This window comes from Pezoporus wallicus, unplaced genomic scaffold (genome assembly GCF_028554395.1).
Source record: "Pezoporus wallicus isolate ANWC-B61680 ecotype Strahan unplaced genomic scaffold, APGP_CSIRO_Pwel_v1 contig_13721, whole genome shotgun sequence".
NCBI classification, from domain to species: domain Eukaryota; kingdom Metazoa; phylum Chordata; class Aves; order Psittaciformes; family Psittacidae; genus Pezoporus; species Pezoporus wallicus.
The window spans coordinates 81,584-101,299 of NW_026640870.1; the positions used below are offsets into that span (position 1 = coordinate 81,584).

General features: G+C 43.6%; 2 protein-coding genes across 6 annotated transcripts in view; one reads left to right on the forward strand and one right to left on the reverse strand.

The window, feature by feature from the left end:
* Positions 1 to 19,716, reverse strand: part of SHMT1 (serine hydroxymethyltransferase 1) — a 152,284-nt gene that overhangs the window by 14,440 nt on the left and 118,128 nt on the right. The window lies entirely within an intron of this gene.
* On the forward strand, positions 1,046 to 16,919 carry PRPSAP2 (phosphoribosyl pyrophosphate synthetase associated protein 2). Of its 4 annotated transcripts, none has more exons than XM_057420899.1 (12): positions 1,046 to 1,315; positions 3,551 to 3,613; positions 4,193 to 4,343; positions 5,473 to 5,525; positions 5,650 to 5,716; positions 6,969 to 7,141; positions 8,063 to 8,178; positions 11,667 to 11,722; positions 14,002 to 14,150; positions 14,863 to 14,933; positions 15,577 to 15,723; positions 16,231 to 16,919. In XM_057420899.1, exons 3-12 carry the CDS (start codon positions 4,225 to 4,227, stop codon positions 16,387 to 16,389), a joined length of 1,110 nt encoding a protein of 369 aa, XP_057276882.1. In that variant the 5' UTR covers positions 1,046 to 1,315; positions 3,551 to 3,613; positions 4,193 to 4,224; the 3' UTR covers positions 16,390 to 16,919. The 4 variants fall into 4 exon arrangements, with proteins under 4 accessions (XP_057276882.1, XP_057276883.1, XP_057276880.1 ...); XM_057420897.1 differs by having other exon boundaries at positions 1,047 to 1,315; positions 3,551 to 3,670; XM_057420898.1 differs by lacking the exon at positions 1,046 to 1,315 and adding an exon at positions 2,152 to 2,219 and having other exon boundaries at positions 3,551 to 3,670.

The following is a 19,716-nucleotide window of genomic DNA, read 5'->3' on the forward strand; positions in this document are numbered from 1 at the left end:
TTTTGATGCAGCACAGGATACGGTTGCTTTCTGGGCTGTGAGCGCACACTGAAGCTGGCTCATGTTCATTTTCTCATCACCCAACACCCCCAAGTCCTCCTCCTTGGGCTGCTCTGAATCTCTTCTCTGCCCAACTGCAGCTGTGCCTGGGATTGCTCCAACCCAGGTGCAGGACCTTGCACTTGGCATGGTTAAACTCCGTAAGGCTGGCATCAGCCCACCTCACAAGCGTGTCGAGGTCCCTCTGCTATAGGGGAATTAGGGCTGGAAAGGACCTTAAGGTTATCTTGTTCCAGCCCCGCTCAAAGCCTTGCTCCAATGCGCCCTCCAGCCTAGCAATGATGATGTTGAATTCTTACTTGTGATAAAAGAGTACCCGATTATGGAATGATTTGTACCTTCATGCTAAAATTCCGATCCATAAAATGCTCTTCTATGGCCATACGAAAAAGTGGGATTTCGAACAGCTTCCAGCTACCCAGCTAGAAAACGTGGTGCCTTGGGGGTTTATTTCAGCACTGGGATTTGGGTGGAAAAGCTTTATCCTCCTGTGTGTGATGACTTGGACTTCATCATGGGTGCTGCCTTGTGATAAAGCTGTGCTTTTAAAAGGGGTGGCTAAACTCAGTGCCTTGCTGCTTGATGATGTCGACTGCATCTTCACCCAGTGTAACCCGAGTGTGTGGCAAGGATGGCCGCGTTTCCAATGGTACAAAACACCGATGTTCTTTACAGTACCGATCGTTTCTTGCCTTAATTTACTTTGCAGAACACCTTCCCCCCCCCTGCAAACACTGCTGGACCTGATGGCAAAGCCCGGTGCCTGCAGGGATGCCGAGGACCCGCCGCTGTGGTGCTGGTGCCGAGCAGCCGATGACCGACCATCCCTGACACGAGATACAGGCATGGGACCTCCAAAACCTCATGGACATCGCTGGTTTATGCTGTATGGACTCAGCACGTTACCCACCCATGGCGCTCGCCCTTTATTCGGAAGAAACGCTGAAATACGCCATTAGTAACGAGGTCCCCCCCCGTTATCTCCATCGCTGGGGCAAAGGGGGAAGATGGCGGCGGCGGCCGCTCCCCTCAGCGGCGGCGGGAAGCAGGGCGGGGGGGGGGGCAGCGAGGAGGGCGTCGGCTGGTACCCGCCCCTCGCGCGCCCTCCGCCCTCCCTCACGCGGCGCCGCCATTTTGCAAGCGGACGACTGGAGGCGCTGGGTTCCGCCGTTGCCTCTGCCTGTGTCCCCCCCCCTTTCCCCTCCCCTCCGGCCGGGGCTGCCTTCTCCCGGGGCCGGGGGGCCGGAGCCGGCAGGTAAGGCCTTCAGCAAGGGGGCACACCCGCCCGCCCGCTCAGCCCACTTCAGCCGGCTGTGTGAGCGGGAGGACGTCCTCCTTCCTTAGCGCTCTGTCCCCCATCCCTCAACGGCAGGGTTGAGCCGTCTGAGGAACGGCGGCTTCGTCGCCCTCCCCTCCGGGGCCGTATGGGTAGGGAGGAACCTGCCCCGGGCTGCGGGGTGCTGCCTGCAGGTGAAAGGAGCGGTGTGCCCAGGCCTCTCCCATGAGGAGGGGAGGGATCTTCAGGTACCCCGGGGTCTGTGTAACTGTTCTGGAGCTGAAGGACTTGTAGGGAGGTGTGGGGTGGAGGGGTCAACCCTCTGTGTTTAGCCCAGGGAGGCAGGTTAGTGTGGAAGGTCCTTCTGGGATCTCTCTGTGGGGAGATGGGCGAGAGGGTTCTGTTCTTCCAGGCCGTGGGCATCAATTCCTTAGTACCATGGTTATTCCTGCCTCTGTTGCTTTCTGTGTGGGCATCCTCAGTGTAAACCCGGTGATGTGTACCCAGTAATTGTTATCATCATGGTCTGTCTGTGTTAACTGTGTGCAGCCCAAAGGGAAGGGCAGGAGTCTGTGGGCTTCAGCCTACTCTGTGATGTATGTGTGCTCCTGCACCTGATGGAGGCTTGAAAGCTTTGTCCACCTCAAGCTGAGAGCCCTGGTCCCATGTACCCTTGTGGAGTCATGTTCTTACACACCTAATAAAGTTCTGTGAGCTTCCTTTTGTCCCAACACCTGTTTCAGGGTTGATCCATCAATATTAACTCTATAAATGCAGCTTCCCTCCCTCCATGTGCGCTATTGCCCACTTGTTGCTGCTGAAATACATCTACAAGGCAGCCCTTGGCCTATGGTTATGTGAAGAGCTCTGTTCAGTGTTGCTTGTGAGTATGTCAGTATCTTGCTGTGATGTAAAATGCATCCTGAACGATAACCAAGAACCAGCAGCTCTTGTCTTTCAGCTCTTTCACTCCTAACTCTTCTTAAGAGAGAGTAAAGAAGGTAACACAATTGGAAGGAAGCTGTGCCTTCAAAACACTGTGATTATTGTTAGTAACGTTGGCAGTTGTCTCTACATTGTTCCCATCTAATCGCACAAGCAGGATGCGTTCAGGTGTCCTTCTGGGACCTAGTACATGCTCACTTTGGGTCTTTAACACCCTTATGACTGTTTGATGGATAATGGCCATTAGTTACCAGCTGGGAGTTACAGGGAGTAAGTGAGCAACAGAACAAAGCAAGAAACACTAGCTAAGCAATAGGTTTCTGCTTACACTGATGTTTACCTAGTTTGGGAGGGGTATAGTTAGGTTTAGACTTTATGTCTCTGACCATACTGCCTTCTAGGATTATTATTTTCCAGTATTCTTGTCTAAAAGCAAAGGCTGAAAGGGGCAGGGTCTTTCTTTAGGGCCCATCAGGTTCTAGTAGAGTTGAAACATCCAGGTATTCAAATTCTGTTGCCAGAGTTGTTCCTGTTTATGCTCATGCTCTGCACATGTTGGAGGTTTTGATGACAGGCAGGTTTCATTCACAGCAGTTGAGCATAGCACAGCCTCTGCATAAAGGGAGTCAGGAAGTCCCTGACTTGGGCTCTTAGTACAGTTTCTGTGATGAGGTCAAATTGAGTAAGGGTGAAAAGCTGGGCTAAATGAGGTTACGGAGCAAGCCAGCTGTTCCTGTGAGTCTGGAAGCTTACTTTGCTTTTAGATGCTGTTTTTGAGTACTTAATAGTACTGGTTACGGTTGATACACCATCAGGTTGTTGTAACATAGCGTTTCTCAGCAGGGAGGTGTTTTGTCAGCAAAAAAGTTCCTGATTTATCCTAAGTTCTGTTTATTTTGCTTTGAATTGTGATACTTGTATTTGATATTTTCAGTCCCCTTCATAATGCTGAAATGGCTGCTGAAGGGTTGGACTATTTATACAGCAGACATGCAGTGTGGTAGCCTTTTGTGTGTAGCAGTTTTGAGTTGAATGCTACTTTGCTCTATCAGCAACTGCTGGTAATGTGATTGCTTCTTTTTTCTTTATATGAATAGAATGTTACAGTAGAATTAGTAATGGAAATGTGATGTTATAAAGAAGAGTAAAACGTGTGAAGATGGAATCCCATCAAAGCCTTGGCAGGAGTAGTGCTTTGTACCCTTGTTTGCAAAAGACCCATAAAGATTGTATAGATTTCCTCTTGATATTTTTCTCCTGTTTCCACAGGAGAGATATTAGTACCAAAGAATGACAAGAACTGCTTCACCAAGTGGCTGCATTGTGCAAGAGGTCATTATTTACAGCTACCAGCTATATTGAACTCTTCCTTACATTTCATCCTTCTTTGTAAGTTTATAATTTGTTGCAAAGTGATGGAAAGATACACAGCTGTGGAAATAGACTCTTCTGGCCAGAGCCAGGATCCATGGGCTGTTTAGCTCAATTCTACCTCTTTGTGATCTTGCAAAAGTCAGTAAATGTTGCTCAGTTCAGGAAAATGAACTGGACAAGCTGGTGGAAAAGAGAATCTGTGTTACTGATGATAGCCTGAGGAAAACATTTAAGTTAGAAAGTTGTCTTGGGGGATGTTTGGAGACCCTAGGGGAAGCATTCTGCTGGAGGGTGTAGAGCTTGGGGGCAGGAGAAGGAAAGCAGGATGGCCTGAAGGCCTCTTTGTGCCCTGTGTTGGGTGTGCTGAGCTAGGTCAGGAATGTTCTGACGGATACATTTGTGGTACTACTATTGATAACAAATATTGAGGATGCTGGAAAATAACAGGCTTGTGGGAAACTCTTCACTTTCTAAACAGGGAAAATCTGGTTTTTGTTTTTAATATTGTGGCTTTAACAGACCTTTGATCTCTTGCAGTCTTCTAGAAGCGGAAAAACAACTTAGGTTTGATGTTTTGTGTGCCATCAACTGAAATTGGGGCCATCATGAATGTAACCAAGGGTGGACTGGTGCTGTTTTCAGCTAATTCTAATTCGTCATGCATGGAACTGTCCAAGAGGATTGCTGAGTAAGTAGAACCTCCTGCAGGGCCACTCAGGATCTTGGTGTTACTGGGTTGTGGCTTATTTTACTTCAGACAGATTTCTTATTTTAAGGGAAGCTATATGGGAAACCCACCATCGTTTGCAAGGACATGGAGTGTGCTGTATTGCACAGTGTATTTCAACAGATCAATAACAAAGAAAATAACTTGTGTTTAAATTGTTAGGTGGCAGGTTGTGGTTTGCTGCAGTATGTTATCGAGAACACGTGGAAAAATGAATGCTTGATGACACTAAATCACGGTACACGCTTTTATCCTGTCCTTCTTGTAGCAGGATATTTCTTAGCAAAGCTCCATTTATCCTGCTCACTGTATTTTAGATGGAAATGTTAATTTAGCTTTAAATGCAGAAATACTTTCAGGAGGACTTTCATGACTTAAGAACGTTTTTACCATGCTACTGTGGAGGTATTGGGTTTCACAACATAACCAGGTGTACTGCAGGGGATCGGCTTCTTCCTGAGCCTTATGGACCTGAGGTTAGGTACAGACAGGAGGAGAATGGAGAGTGCAAGGGATCTTGAGTTACATGTGGCAAGGACTTGGGTATAAGTGCACAGCACACTCTGGTCTCTCATTTCTTTAGTGATGAGGGTCTGTGCTAATACTGAAGTGGAATAAATACAGCAGACATTAGTCTCCTGTTCATCACAGAATGATGCTCGCCAGTATTTCCTACTCACTCTCCACTGACATTCTTTCTATAGAGAGGAACGCTTTAGAAGAGGTCTTTTAAGCATTGCACATGTAATGCTGCTGTGTATATATATGTACATATTTGTCAACATCTGTGGAATGTATATAGAGATACATGTTAGAAATTGTTGCATGATTCAGTAATCAAGTGTTATTCTGCTTGTTTCTTCCCAGCCTGACTTGAAATGAGTTTAGCTGAGCCTGGGGTGCAGATTCTGGAAACTAGATGCTTTGTTAAGAGGTTTCCACTATAATTACTGGGTTTATGCTTTGGGATTTTCTGGCTTTGCTTTTCTCCTGTGAAATACAGCCTTTTCAGTGACTGTCACATCGTATAGGCTTTGTTTTGCCCTTCATTTTCCTTTGACATCTCCTTTTCTTTCTTCTGCTCCTGCAGGCGCTTAGGAGTTGAGATGGGAAAGGTTCAGGTTTATCAAGAGCCAAACAGAGGTGAGCATTTAATTGGCAAAACTAGAAACCTGCCTACCTATGATGTGCATGTATTGGTTACCTGTTCCTTACACTCTTGTTGGGTTTTGCTGTTGAAAATATGACATGTTTCTGTTCTTGGCAGAAACAAGAGTGCAGATCCAGGAGTCTGTGAGAGGAAAGGATGTATTCATCATCCAGACAGTTTCAAAGTGAGTAACTGTTTAAGGACATTGTGCTGACATTTTGACTGTCCATAGGAATGCTTCTATTTTAATTTTTCTTCTCATGTATGAAATACAGTATAATAAGCTTAGGTTAACTACATAGAGGCTTCTCTTTTTAGTTTTGTTGCTGTTGTTTTGATTTTTGATATGTGCACAAAGGAGACTTCAGGGACTCTTCATCAGGGATAGGGGTAGGACAAGGGTAACGTGTTCAAACTGAAACAGGGGAAGTTCAGGTTAGATACAAGGAAGAAGTTCTTCACTGTGAGTGTGGTGAGGCACTGGCACAGGTTGCCCAGAGAAGTGGTGAGTGCTCCGTCCCTGGCAGTGTTCAAGGCCAGGTTGAACAGAGCCTTGGGTGACATGGTCTAGTGTGAGGCCTCCCTGCCCATGGCAGGGGGTTGGAACTGGATGATCTTAAGGTCCTTTCCAACCCAAACTGTTCTATGATTCTATGAAAAGATGCTGTTTTAATTTTCAGTTAAATATGAGTTCACTGAATATGAGACTATTCATTGAATATGTCAATAAAACTTTCCCCTGGGACTCTGCATTCTTTTGCCAAGCACATTCTTTTGCTTATGTTATTCTTTTAAAATTATTCCCTTCCCAGTTACCTGTCTCTAGCACCATTATAAAGGTCTGAATTTGGAGGAGCGTTTCCTAGGCAGTGTCCTGTGATTCAGAAAAGAACTTTACAAATGGTGAGATTTGTTTTAATGGCAACAGAAACAGGAGGTCTCTTAGTTGATGACCAGTTCTCATCTAAAAAGATAAACCTATCATCTAGGGCAAAAAATAGATGGGAATTGTTAAATATTTTGCCTGCTAAATATTGAACAATAGAGGAACCTGTTGTAAAGTCTGAAACTTAAAAAAAAAGCTTATCTGTATTAAAAAATACATTTATATTATTTTGTGCATGAAAGAAGGAGATGTTGGAGATGAATTATGGGCTGCTTTGTTACAGCAGCATGGTATAACAAAAACTGCTGAATTACTCCCACCTAATTCAGCTCAAAATAGCTAAGTGGAAAAAAAAAATGGTGAGGTCTAATTCTAGTGAAGGATTCAAATGCTGTGTCCAGGGCACTGTCCATCCTGGGGAGCACGGCTGGATTCTTAGTGCAGATCACTCAGTCACAGTACTCTTTACTGCCCTGGAGCAGGTATAAATACTGTGTTAAATAGAGGATTCTTATGCGCAAAATACAGAACTGGATGCTTCTTGTTCCAGGGATGTGAATACTACGATCATGGAACTCCTAATCATGGTGTATGCTTGCAAAACCTCCTGTGCCAAAAGCATTATTGGAGTGATTCCTTACTTCCCGTACAGCAAACAGTGCAAGATGAGGAAAAGGGGCTCCATTGTCTCTAAGTTACTGGCCTCCATGATGTGCAAAGCTGGTAAGAGTGCAGCTCTTCTGAAATAATCAGGGCAATGGGGGCTCTTGCTGTCAGTTTTCAGGTTTAGAGGTGTCTGTGTACAAGTTGGGCTGCTAAGGTTTTTTTTTAATGTGTTAAAACCCACGTAGGAAGGAGAATGTCATTAGAAATGTTTCTGAATGAGTTCATGGAGAAAACCCAAACTTGTAACAGCCCTTTTACGTTGTGTCCTCCTGAGCTGACAGGGTGAGGCAACTGGACTCCGCTGCTCTGGGCAGTGGTGTCTCTCTCAGAATACTGCTCTTTGCCTTTCTGACACTCTGGAGCAGTTGTGCCTTGTCATTGCTCGCCTGTTTTTTACCTGTTGGATGAATGCGCTTTGTCCTTTACATTTGACATGCGGTGGGAGTTTTGAGTTTTCATTTTCACAGCCTTCAGCACACCTGCTCCTTTCCTTTTGCTCCTATCCCTGGGAAAAATCAGCAGTTCCAGTGAACACAGTGTGGCCTGGTTTCTTATTTTTAGAGAAGTGTTTTGATCATTAGGATTTGGGCTCATTTTTCAGGAGTTCAGAACTTGAGTATTAGTTGTGGGTCTTGTTGTGTGGCACAGGACAATTATCTCCTTAGTGCTCTCATTTTGTCACATGTAGAATGGAGAAGGATCTTCCCTGCCGCAGTGTGGCACTGCTGAGTCAATTATGAAGCGTTCTGAGGTCCTTTTGGAGAGGACACTAGCAGTCTGGGAAGTTACTGAAGAGGAATGGAATTAATGTGCTCTGTGCTTTCACAGAGGTAGTATTCTTGTGCTAATACATCTTAGCAGTTTTGGTTTGGCCACACTTCAGTGAAACTTAGTAGTGAAATAGAGCGTGGTCCTTCTCTCTTACTTTTCTTGATGTGTTTCTCCATATGTCGTTTTACTTATGTATCTTTTTTAAAGGACTAACTCACCTTATTACCATGGATCTACACCAGAAGGAAATACAGGGCTTCTTCAATATTCCAGTTGATAATCTGAGAGCATCTCCATTTTTACTGCAGTACATCCAGGAAGAGGTGAGGAAGCCCTGCTGTTTTGAATGATGTTTTGTTATGTCTCAAGGCTTCTGAAACAAATTCCTCTGAAGGAACTTAACTCTTCAAATAGCGTTTTAAAGGGGGAAGGGAGTGGTGTTGAGCAGTTAGTACTTTCCTTCCCGACAGGCTTTACTTTTGCTTTCATGAATAGCTGGTGTTTTATCCATGCAGTGATGCTGTTCTGTCTTCTTAGATATGTTCCTCTAACTAGTATTGAAAAGAAATGAGGATTTTCTTGCTCTTGATATCCTCTTCTTTTCCTGTTTGCAGTTTTGACATCTATAGGATGGACTGCTTGTGTAGGTGTAATTTATATTGTGTTATGAAAACACTTTGGAAGTGAAGTTGTAAACTGAGAGAGCCTATCGATCCTCCTCTCAAAGCAGGAACAGATGACTTCTTGTGTGGAAATCCTCACCTGCTGTTTGTTCAGCATGTCTTGACTTGAGCTTAACTTCAAATGTTCTGTGCATCCATTTTCCCATCTTATTTTTATAAGTGCTTTGAGAAGTGCTACTGGTAGATTCATATCTATAAAAATTGTGCAAATGATAATTGTAGGTGTGCAAATGATAATTGTAGGTGTGAGATGGGGATAATGCCTCTGACTAATGATAATGGGGAATGAAGAACATGGTTTTTTCCTAGTGAGAGAAAAGGTTTTGCTCACTCTTACTTCTGAGTCAAGTTTATTTTCATAGAGCTATAAATGCCTCAATTTAAAGGAAACAAACAAAACAACAAAGCAACATGATTTTGTTATGACATATATAACATGAGTTATGTTACGTTTGGGGAATTAGTTGCCATTTGGTAATCTGTCATTATCATTTCGTTTAGTAATAGAGTCCAAGAGGATTATAGAGCTAGAACTAGATGACAAAGCTCCAAGCTCTGCCTTTGCCACATTCATTCACCGTATATACCAGGAGGGAAGTACTGAATGTTGGAAGCACTTTGTAAGTTAAAAAAAAGGAAAAAGCATGGAAAACCAAGTGTGCAGAAACAAGACAAGTTCTGCCTTTATATTGAATGTATGGGAGTTACGGTCCCTGACAAGAGCATTGTCCTGGTTTAGCCTTGAAGCACATTTTGGTACATGAACTCTTAATGCTTTCCAAAGAATTGTTACAGCTTTGAGTCTGGCACTGCTATGCAGTCTGAAGAAATGAACACCTGTAGAGATCTGCTGGAGTATGTGTAGAGTGGTCTTGAAAGACACTTGAAGTTTCTAATTTCTTCATTCCCCTGCACGTCCATGAGAGCACTTGCTCAATCTCGAGCTGACTGAATGTAGCTGATCAGGTGGGATTTGTATGGTTAAGAGTCTTCACAAGCTACGTCACACATAATGTCTTTCCTTAGATGTTTCATCCAGTGCTGCTCAGGAGGAGTTCAGGATTCAGCTCAGATTCACAGTGGCAGCAGCTTGCTGCATAATCTGACATTGTGAGTGCCAAAGCATGAAGAATGTTTCAAATGGGAGTTGGCATGGGATATATTGAGCAGTACGAAACAGTCCAGCTTGATAAGAATACAGGTCACTTAAAAAGCATTTAACTGAGAGTTAAGAGGATGAGGGCTTGTAATTGTTCCCTGTGGGGAATTTATGGCTAGGTGTGAAGAGAATTACTTAGTGTTCTGGTGTGAAGACCATCCAATGGTACAAAAATGATACAGTTATTTTCCTTTGTGTGCTTACCAAGTGCTTGACGCTTGGCGTCTTCTCTCTTTGCTATGGGTACGTGTTAATCTCAGAGTGACGTAGCTCTTTGTTACAAGGAGTTGTTGATGTCTTTACTATCTTTTGAATGACATTTCTGGTTTTCTGACTTCATCTTTAAAGAGCTGAGAACAAATTTGATAATTTGGCAGGGGAAAAATGAGGCAATGATGTCTGAACAAGATCAAAGCCTTTATTATGTCAAGTGACAGGCCCTGCCTTGTCCGTAACCTTCCATCACGTTAATCTTTGTAGCCTCTTGTATAACTAAGTGTCTGTAAAGGAGAGAACATGCTGAATTCCCAGTATTATAGGTGGAGTTAGTAGCACTGTGGATTATTAATGTTTCCTGACACGTCCTTAGAAAAGCTCTTGTTTTCAGTTGCTTAGATCCATGCTCAGATTCAGAACTTCATTTTTTCTTTCCCGTGCCTGTTTCAGGTAGAGAGCTTTTGGAAGCACACAGTCAATGTGGTTTGTTGAGGATTAGATTGTGGAAGGATTTACTTTGCTTGTGTTTGAAAAATAACCCCAAATCAACAGGTATTTCTGTGCTCTGGAACTGGTACTTGAGATCTAACTGTAAGGCAACGAAGTGCATGTCAGGGTATCATTCCCCAGATTTGTGCAATTACAGCTGTAACAGATCAGTTTGTAGGTATTTAGTAAACAGTCTTCTGTCCCTCAACGCTGGGATCGTGAGGAGGGGATCTGCTCTGTAGGACTTTGCTGTTGCAGCTGAGAGTGGCTGTGGACTGCTGCTGATAGAAGGTTAGACAGGTTCTCTGTGGGAGATGGATTGTCCCAGAGAACAGTGAAGGAAAATGCTGAGTTTGCAAGGAAGAGAGGGTAAGATGAGCTGTAAAAGGGAGCATATATTGCTGTTGGAAAGGAGGGCTGGAAGCACAAGTATTGGAATGCTCGGAAGTTATGGATGAGGAAAGACAAGTCTCGCATGGAGTCATTGCTTGCAGGGAAAACAGAGGGGGGATAAGAAACTTTTGAGACATGGGGACTAAAATACTGCCGAAATATAGAGGGGGAATCAGGAGTGAGAAGCCAGTATGGGAATGCTGGGGCAGGGGAGGGGCAGCAAACTTTGGAGTAGATCTTGCTAGCAAAGGCTGACTGAATAACCAACCCATGAGGCCTCAAAGTGAAACCCAGACTTGATCTTACCCCTTTGCTGCTGTCAGCATTCACAGCAGCATCCTCTAGTGCTGATCTGCATAGAAGATGGTTTACAGCAATATTAGGCTGTGACACCAGAATGAGTGCAGTGAATGCAGAACTTTTACCCCTTTTGATGCTCTGTATAAAAGAGTTTGATGTGATGGAGAGGTGTTGCTTTTTGGTGTGCTCTGAAAACCAGTAGGAAACAGATGAAACACTGTATTCTCAAGTGGTTAAACTGCCATGTGCACTCACAAGACAAGTTGAACAGGAAACTTTAATTTTGATGGTTTCCTGTTTCTTTTAACATTTGTCCATGTAGCCCTGATGTTCTAAAGCAGATAATTTTATGTCATCCATAACATGTTTATGAAAGCTACAGTTTTTAATACCTGAATTTTCTAAATACCTGTTTTTGCTGAGCTCTGAACTCTCATCATGTACCATGGATTCTTGAGGTTGCTTTCGATGCTTAAAATTCTTCTGGCAAAATAAAGTTCTCTTGATTCTTACTGAGTTTAAATTTGTCTAAAGATATGAAGTAGACATTGCTATCTGTTATTTACTACAGATACCAGACTACAGGAATGCTGTAATTGTGGCCAAATCACCTGCGTCTGCAAAGAGGTGGGTAAGATCTGCTCTCTTGTGTTAGAGCAGGAAATCTCGATCGTGATTTTGTGCTTAGGATCTAGTGAAGGACAGAGATCCCATAATTAGAAGATGCTGCCTTCAAATCCCTCCTAATTCTCCTTTGTAAGATGAGCAGTTTTTACATCATCACTGTAATTATAATAAATCTAAGGAGAGTAAAAAAGCCAAACAAAAGGATGAGGTGAATGAATGCAGTGCTTAGGCTAATGAAAGTTTTTAATCAGATTTGTGTGCATTTGCATCATAAATTTCCTGCTCTGAATGAAAAATGGCTGGAAGTGTAACACCATTAATCCAAAGTAATTGCTAAGCATGGTCATAACCTAGAACATGGTTGATCAGATCCTAAATACATATGGCTTTTACCCAGCGTGGTGGAACAGAATTTGATGGTTGAGATGATTTTGATTGTGAAGTCCTTGTTGGCTGTTCTTAATCCATGAAGCTCTTTAGTTGACTGAGCTCTGTGGAATGACACCACTCTCAGCAGGTGGTGGAAGAGTTGGATGGTGGTTTCTGAGATAATTTATTTGCTGTGGTAAGAACCCCGGAGTTTCTTGAAAAGTTATTTAGATGGGTCATGATACTCTGTAAGAAAGGTTTCTTTTATTTTATATAGCAAATTGGGCATACTCTTATTTGTGGCAGTATAGTGAAGGGAACAACTTTGGTCACATTTCTTTTCCAGCAGTACTACTTATATGATTTCTTTTGTTTTGGCCAGTTACTTTACATTTACTTGTCTTTGTTTCTTTTACTTGGTACCAGTATTGCCTCTTGTTGGAGCATTTCATGCTTGTCAAGTAACTGTGCATGCCAGCAAATAGTCTGTATGTTCCTTTAGCTGATCAGACAGATAAGTTGCACACATAACCTGTTTGGGTAGGAGGGGATCTCAGAGCTGTAGTGTTTAGCTTCTTCATGTCCACATGTGAGCATTTAAGAGCAGTGTTTGAGGAGGTACATAATGTTTGGAAAAGGCTGATGGAATGTTTCAGCCTAATCAAGGAAAACACTTGTCAGATGAATGCCAACTGTGTAAGAGAACCTCTCCTCGATGAAGTCAGAATGTTTCTGTGGTTTCTGAGCTCACTGGAAAATGAATAAATCATTTTACTGTTACTTTGAACTTCATTCAATTAAATACTGCATTTTAAAGTAGTTATTATGGTTTTGTTGATAGGATTAAGCCTTCGAAGACTTAACCCAAAATGTTTGGGGTTATCTGGAATTAACTGCTTGCAAAACCAATCCTGTGTGCTGACCACAGGGCAGAAGATTCTTTAGTTTGAAGTCACTGAGTAGTCACGATGGGCACATTATTCTCTGGACTTTGAGTTGTTTGGGTAGTGAAACAGGGCTTCAGTGTGAAGAAGCTGATTCAGGCTATTAGATGCTAATGAGAGAACAAAGTGGCTCACCCTGAACGTATCAGGCCCACTTTGCCCAGAAGTCTGGATGACTGGCTTAGGCTAGATATGGACTTCTGGGATGTGTAAGGTAGGATGAATCTGTTACTTTTGACTTGCTGCTTTCAGGTTCTGGGATACAGTGTCTGTGAAATTCCTGTTTTCCTGTCTCTGCTGTCCCCACTCCCCCAGCTGACCTCACAGTCTTTTACATAAATTCCTAATTTTAGTTAAACTGCACAGTGAAGGAGCTTTATGTAAATCAGTAAAAATCCAGGCTGTGACTTTGAAGTGTGGTTTGTCAGGCAAAATGATTGTCTGGATTCCCTTTTCTGTAGGATGTCTGAGGTTGTGTCAGGGATATTGCCTTTATTTAGCGCACATCTTGCTAAAAATTGGTGAACACTTGTTTTCTGTTTTCTTGTAAATATATATAGATTTTCCTATTAAATATAGCCAGTCCGGTATCCAGGTTGGTTTTGGTTACTGTTAGCTGCAAGCTGCTAAAGCATGGGATCTCAGGAATGCTAAAGGCTAGCAAATAGTTTTCTGACTGTTGGGCAAAACAGAAGGGAAGAATCAGAATGATGTGACTTGTAGCATTGATCCTGTTGCTTAAAATCCACTGTGTGGCTACTTCAAGGTTGTTCTGACTTTCACAGCATGATGAAACCAAGATTCTAAAGGACCAGTGGTTTCTTCTATCCATTTTCCTAAACTTTTAGGATCATTCAGTTTTTCCTCTGAAACATTAGGAATAAAATGGGAATAGATTAGGATTGTACAAACATGAATTACTGTAGATGTAATGAATTTCTGTTGTTTTTAACCCTTTCCCTACAGGGCCCAGTCCTTTGCTGAGCGCTTACGGTTGGGAATTGCAGTGATTCATGGGGAGGCTCAGGATGCAGAGTCTGACATGGTGGATGGTCGCCACTCGCCACCTACAGCCAAAAACGTAGCTGCTATTCATCCCAGTCTGGAGATACCCAGTAAGTAAGTTTGTATGTGAAGGTGTTGTTTTCTGTGGGTTTGGGAATGGGGCTGGCAGTGATGGGACGTTTTTAGGGGCAAAAAAGAGAGGTTTTTTCCATACTAATAGGAGAAAAAGATTCCTTTTTGATGCTTTTTACATGGTTTTAGTGCTAGGCTGTGTGAGAGGTCTGTGTAGACTGCATTACAGGCAGTCAGAACCCATCGCAGAGAGGCCTCACTTTTTTTGCCATTTACTTTCCCATAGGAATTTTTCTGGGATACAGAACTAATAAGCTGAGTTGGCTCTGGTTTTGTGTGTAGCTGTATAATGTCACAGCCCTTCACAATGACCTTGCTGAATGTGGATGTGACCTATAGCTGCACAAGGCCAGCTTCATTGCATAAACACAGCTTGGACTTCAGTAGGGTGGTTGAACTGGTTGTTTGCAAACCACTCTATTCTCTGTACTAAAATGAAGAATTAATTGACTTTGTTAAGAATTTGGGCGTAAATGAATGTAGTTATTTTCTTAAGCTTAGCCAAAGTATTATTTTGTATTAAAATCCTGCTGGTTTTCCCCAGTAATTCTGTGATGGTTGAAATAGTTGTTGCTTCATTTCTCTCTATAACAGTGGTGACCTATGCAAAGCAGGCACTTGAAGTAAACTGTATAAACTTTGTCTCTCTTTCTCCTTTCTACCCCTCTAAAAAAACTTGCTGTTGATCAGTGCTGATTCCTAAGGAAAAACCCCCCATCACAGTTGTTGGAGATGTAGGAGGAAGAATAGCTATCATCGTGGTAAGTAAGATGCCATCACTTCTGCTAAATTACATTAAACATGTGCAAGTTGCAGAAATCAAGTAGATACTCTGCTGTGTCAGCAACTAAAGTTAGGTGGATGGTGGACTGTTGGTACTGTACTGTTTATCAAGTGAGGTTCTGCACTGTGGCTGAACTTGGCCATGTGAGCTATGAAGAGATCTATGTTGAAAACCAGCATTTGGACCTTGTTTCTGTGAAGAGGCAGCTAAAATTCTGTTCAAGTGCTTGCCTGAAGGTGGGGAGCTCAACACAGCTGGTTAGGGGAGAATCACTGCTTCTATCCTGTGAGTTTAGAAATGCTGGTGATGATGCAGCCTGCCTTACGGTTTCTCTAAAGCAGAGCGTGATCTCTGCACTACTTCTGTTAGTTTGGTTTTTGACTGAATGTCAGTTGTTTTGGTTTTTCCCTCTTTCCCTCATGGAGCAATCTGTCTGTCCCTTGATGCTACAGTACCTTTGGATGCTCTCCTTTTTTGCTCTTTCACTCTTACTATCCAGCTCAGGTGTCTGAATAACTGCATCAATAAAAATGTCCATTTTGCATTGGCTTGTTCAAGGTGTAATGTTGTTTTGGGTGTGTTGCTGGTGGATCTTCATTGACTTGATCTCCTCTTGCCAGGATGACATCATAGATGACGTTGACAGCTTCCTGGCTGCAGCTGAGACCCTCAAGGAGCGGGGTGCTTACAAGATCTTTGTAATGGCTACGCATGGCCTCTTATCTTCAGATGCTCCCAGGCTCATAGAGGAATCTGCAATTGATGAGGTAAGCGTGGATCATGGATTCTGAACTTCTCATCAGATGGATTGGGCTTTTATAAGCAAAGAGCTTTCTCCTGACTTGACTGTTAAAATACACTGGTGTGAAGATTTTAGCTGGAAGGTTCCTGGATTTGGGCTTTGTGACTGTGGAATTGTATGCTAGAATATTAGCGTCTACACATCCTGAAAGTATAGTGACAGGAAGGTAGGGAAGTTGTGAGATGAGGGACTACCTGTGCTGGTAGTCTTTGTTCCCTTCAGTCTGGGGGAGATTTTCCTTCCTTCCTTTGGACCTGCATGGCAGAGTGAATGAAGAGAAGGAAGGACAGTGCCATTAGTATCCATGGATATGTGCAACCCTGTGGCAATGCATGGCTCTTCCTAAGGTTTTAACCCTGACAGTAATGTAAAGGGTGGCTTCACAGGATCTGGTGGGTGGATGTTTCCTTCCACAGCTTTAATACAGGAGGTGGAAAAGAGCTACATCCTTCTGATTGTTTTCTTTCTGTAGGTGGTTGTTACAAACACAATCCCACATGAAATACAGAAACTCCAGTGCCCTAAAATCAAGACTGTGGATATCAGCATGATCCTCTCGGAAGCCATTCGCAGGATCCATAATGGGGAATCCATGTCTTACCTCTTCAGAAATATAGGACTGGATGATTAATGCATCTTCCTCTAAAGAAGTAGAATAAACCCCAAACTGGGCCAAACTGGAAGCAGATACCGAGCTGTGAAGTGTCATACTTACCTTAATATTTCTATTGAGCCACTTCTTGTTTTCTCTTGGTTTTAAGTATCAAGGTAGAACAGTTTTTAAGAACATTTTTCTTTGGAGGGTTTTATTTTTTGGGGAGGGTAGGGAGGTGGGAGGGGAAGAAACATTTTCAGAGAACCTGTTAGTTGCTTTTAGGTTAGTTGCACTACATACATGATGGAAAACAACCCCCAAAAACACTTGAGGTAAGAATTTGGCTTCTAAATTAAGCATTCCTCTCCCAAAGCTGCTTGCTGCAAGTGCTTTAAAAGGTAATAAAATGAAGTGACTGTATAATACTTGCGTTTTAAAAGCCAAAAAGGTTGTACTGTTGTTGGCAGTTGAGTGATTTTTGTAGGAGTGCTTTTATAGAAAAGCAGATGAAATATGCACCTGTATTTATTTTCTGCCACAAAGAATAAAGACTTGTTTTTGTGTGAGCTTTCTAAAAATGTTCATGTACCAGTCACTTGTCTTCTAAAGTGTGTCCCCTTAAAGTGCTCTGCAGGGCAGGAGGTGAAGTGATTGTTTTATCCTCATGGGTTCCTTTGGAATGTGAATGGGACTCACGCTGCTTGGCAGTATAGAGAGTGATGTATGTGTGGTGGTTGTTATAGTGAAACACCTGCAGAAGAGGAGGAAAGGTGGCTTTTCCCTAATACTGATCCTCGCGGTCGTTTATCAACCCATCTTCTGCTGAGCAGCCTTGTAAAACCGAAAATACAACCTCTCACCTTCCTGGTGCTACCAAAGGGGTTTAGATGAGTTATAATTTGGCCATTCTGGCCCACTTCCAGTGGACTGCTTTGCTTTGGGGGATGTAGGGAGCAAAATCTATGGCTGGTTGTCCCAGAACAGGGAATTGAGGGGCAAAGGTTCCAACTGAGATGCATGGGTGAGCGCACAGATAACGGCTGTAATGCAGAGCTTATCTTGTTGAGGTTTGTTTTCCCAGCCATCCTTACGGAGGTGTGTGTGGGATGCCTGGCTAGCTGCCCAGCTGAACTTCCAGTCTTGGAGACCTGACCTTCCTGACCTGCCACAGAGACAGCTCTTGGAACTGAAGGGCATGTAGGGGTTGCTTGGTCTAATCTCTCCATCAGCATCCAGCAAGGGAGTATAGAATTTTTGGCATGTTCAAAACCAGAAGTGAAAATTCACCTTTGTTATCACCATTTTACTTGAGACAAACTTCCAAGGGTCTTCAGAGGTTCATTTGCTGTCAAGGATAAAACCAGGTTTTTCCTTCCCTTTTCAGTGGTGGTGCAGCACTGGGCACGGTGGAGGCCTGTGATGGGAAGACCTCCGTGCTGCTCAAAGAGCTCCAGGACTTGATCTTGGTGCACTGAGCCTGAGAGCTGGTGGTTTTATTTCACAGTCGCTGTTCAGATAACCCTGTTCTTCCTTCTCTGAGCTTAAGTTTTGTCAGATTATTCCATTTGATTTTTGCACTCCCGTCCAGAGAGGTACAAAGTGACCAAACACAAGGCTGCACCTGCTTGTACTTTAATGACAGTGGGTTATTAAACACTTCAGTGATGTTAATAGATACACCAAGCTGACTTACTAACACTTGTACCTACTTTGAATGTGTTAATGCAGTTTAATTCTAGCTGAGCAGTGAGGGAGAACTTCAGTTCCTCTCTTGGAGCACAGACCTGCTCCTGGGTGCGTCAGCGGCTGCTTCAGAGAGAGGAGAAACCTGCTGACCTCTTGGTTATGGGCACTATTACTTGCAGTGTGTTTACTTTATTAGCAAGACCTTGTGATGTGTGGTTGGAACTTGTGCTGCCACTGGAAAAGGAGCCAGAATCTAGTGCAGCAAGTGGTGCGATTCTGAAATATCCCAAAACATTAAACCTAAAGGCTGTTTCCTGCTGCTTGTTTCCTGCTGGCCTTTGGCATAGCTTAATCTCTTCTGTGAGTGTTTGTGCTGGTTGGCTCTTGCTGGTGTGCTGAAGCTCCGCCTTGGACATAAGCATAACTCCTGTGTTTGATGGTCACTCTAGGTAGAAACTCCCCAGATTTGCCTAGTTTCATGCAGTGCAGTTACTGTATTAATGAGGAGTCAAGGATTTGGTGTCCTAAGGCTGATTTGCTGGTCCTTTGACATTCCATAGTATTAAGCAGTTGAAAGAGTGCCTTCATTCAGTTTTCATCCCCCTTTCATTACAGTGTGTAACTGCAGAGCTCCTTCATCTCTACTTGCTTTTCCCAGAAGCAAAAATCTCACATTGCCAGAAACACCAGCTATTCCTCAAGGTGTTCCCTTGGGGATCCTTCAATGTACTGAACGCTTTAAAAACCTGCTTTATTCAGCAATTCCTACAGTGATTTTTCCATGGAAATTCTTTCCAGACTTCTCCAAGAGCAATGTCAGCTTTGGTTTCTCTTTCCCTGAAGACAGAAGCAGTTTCTTGTCCAACAATACCCAGATTTAAGCTTGGAAGCTGCTGTGCTGAGACCCTGCATCAATTGAGGGGCAGCTTTGCACCGGAGCCTGCAGCTTCTTCAAGCTCAGTGCAGCAGCAGCAGGAATACCCAAGGAAATGGGGTTGGAGTGGATGCTCCTTTGTGAGACTGAAACCCAGAGGTGCTGCCCCTTCGTTGCCAGCAGGAAGGGCAGTGGGAAAATGGGAAGGGGAGGGGGGCAGCAGACAGCCAGGCTGCCCACCCTGTGCCTTTGGAAGCGCAGCTCCTGCTGCAGTTCATGTCGTGATAAACCCTCAAGCTCTAAGGAGTTACTGGTTCAGTGCCTGTGGTAAGGCTGGGGATGGAGGAGGAGGAATGATGAAGGGCTGCTTCAGCCCCTCGCAGCAGTTCAGTATTGCTGACCTTGTTGCCATAACAGCTTATTTCTCCTTAAACGTTACAGTGGGAATATGGGCAGGAATGTTTTCTCCGCTTCCTTTCTGCTTGCTTTACTTGAACAGGTTCTCTTTCAGGTCTGGCTTTTCTGCATGGGGTTGGAAAGCCTCTTACTATTGTCAGGTTGGAGGGGGCTTTGAGCAACCTGCTCTGGTGGAAGATGTCCTTGCCTGCGGCAGGGGTTGGAACTGGATGAGCTTTAAGGTCCCTTCCAACCCAAACCATTCCATGATTTTCTTGTACTTTGCACTTGCTTCATATTTTGTGTGTTGTACAAACCTCCACCTCTCTTATTCCCTATAGAAAGACTCCTACAACCTGAGACCAAGGTGGAATTAACCTCACCACAAACCTCTCCCCTGGCCTCCG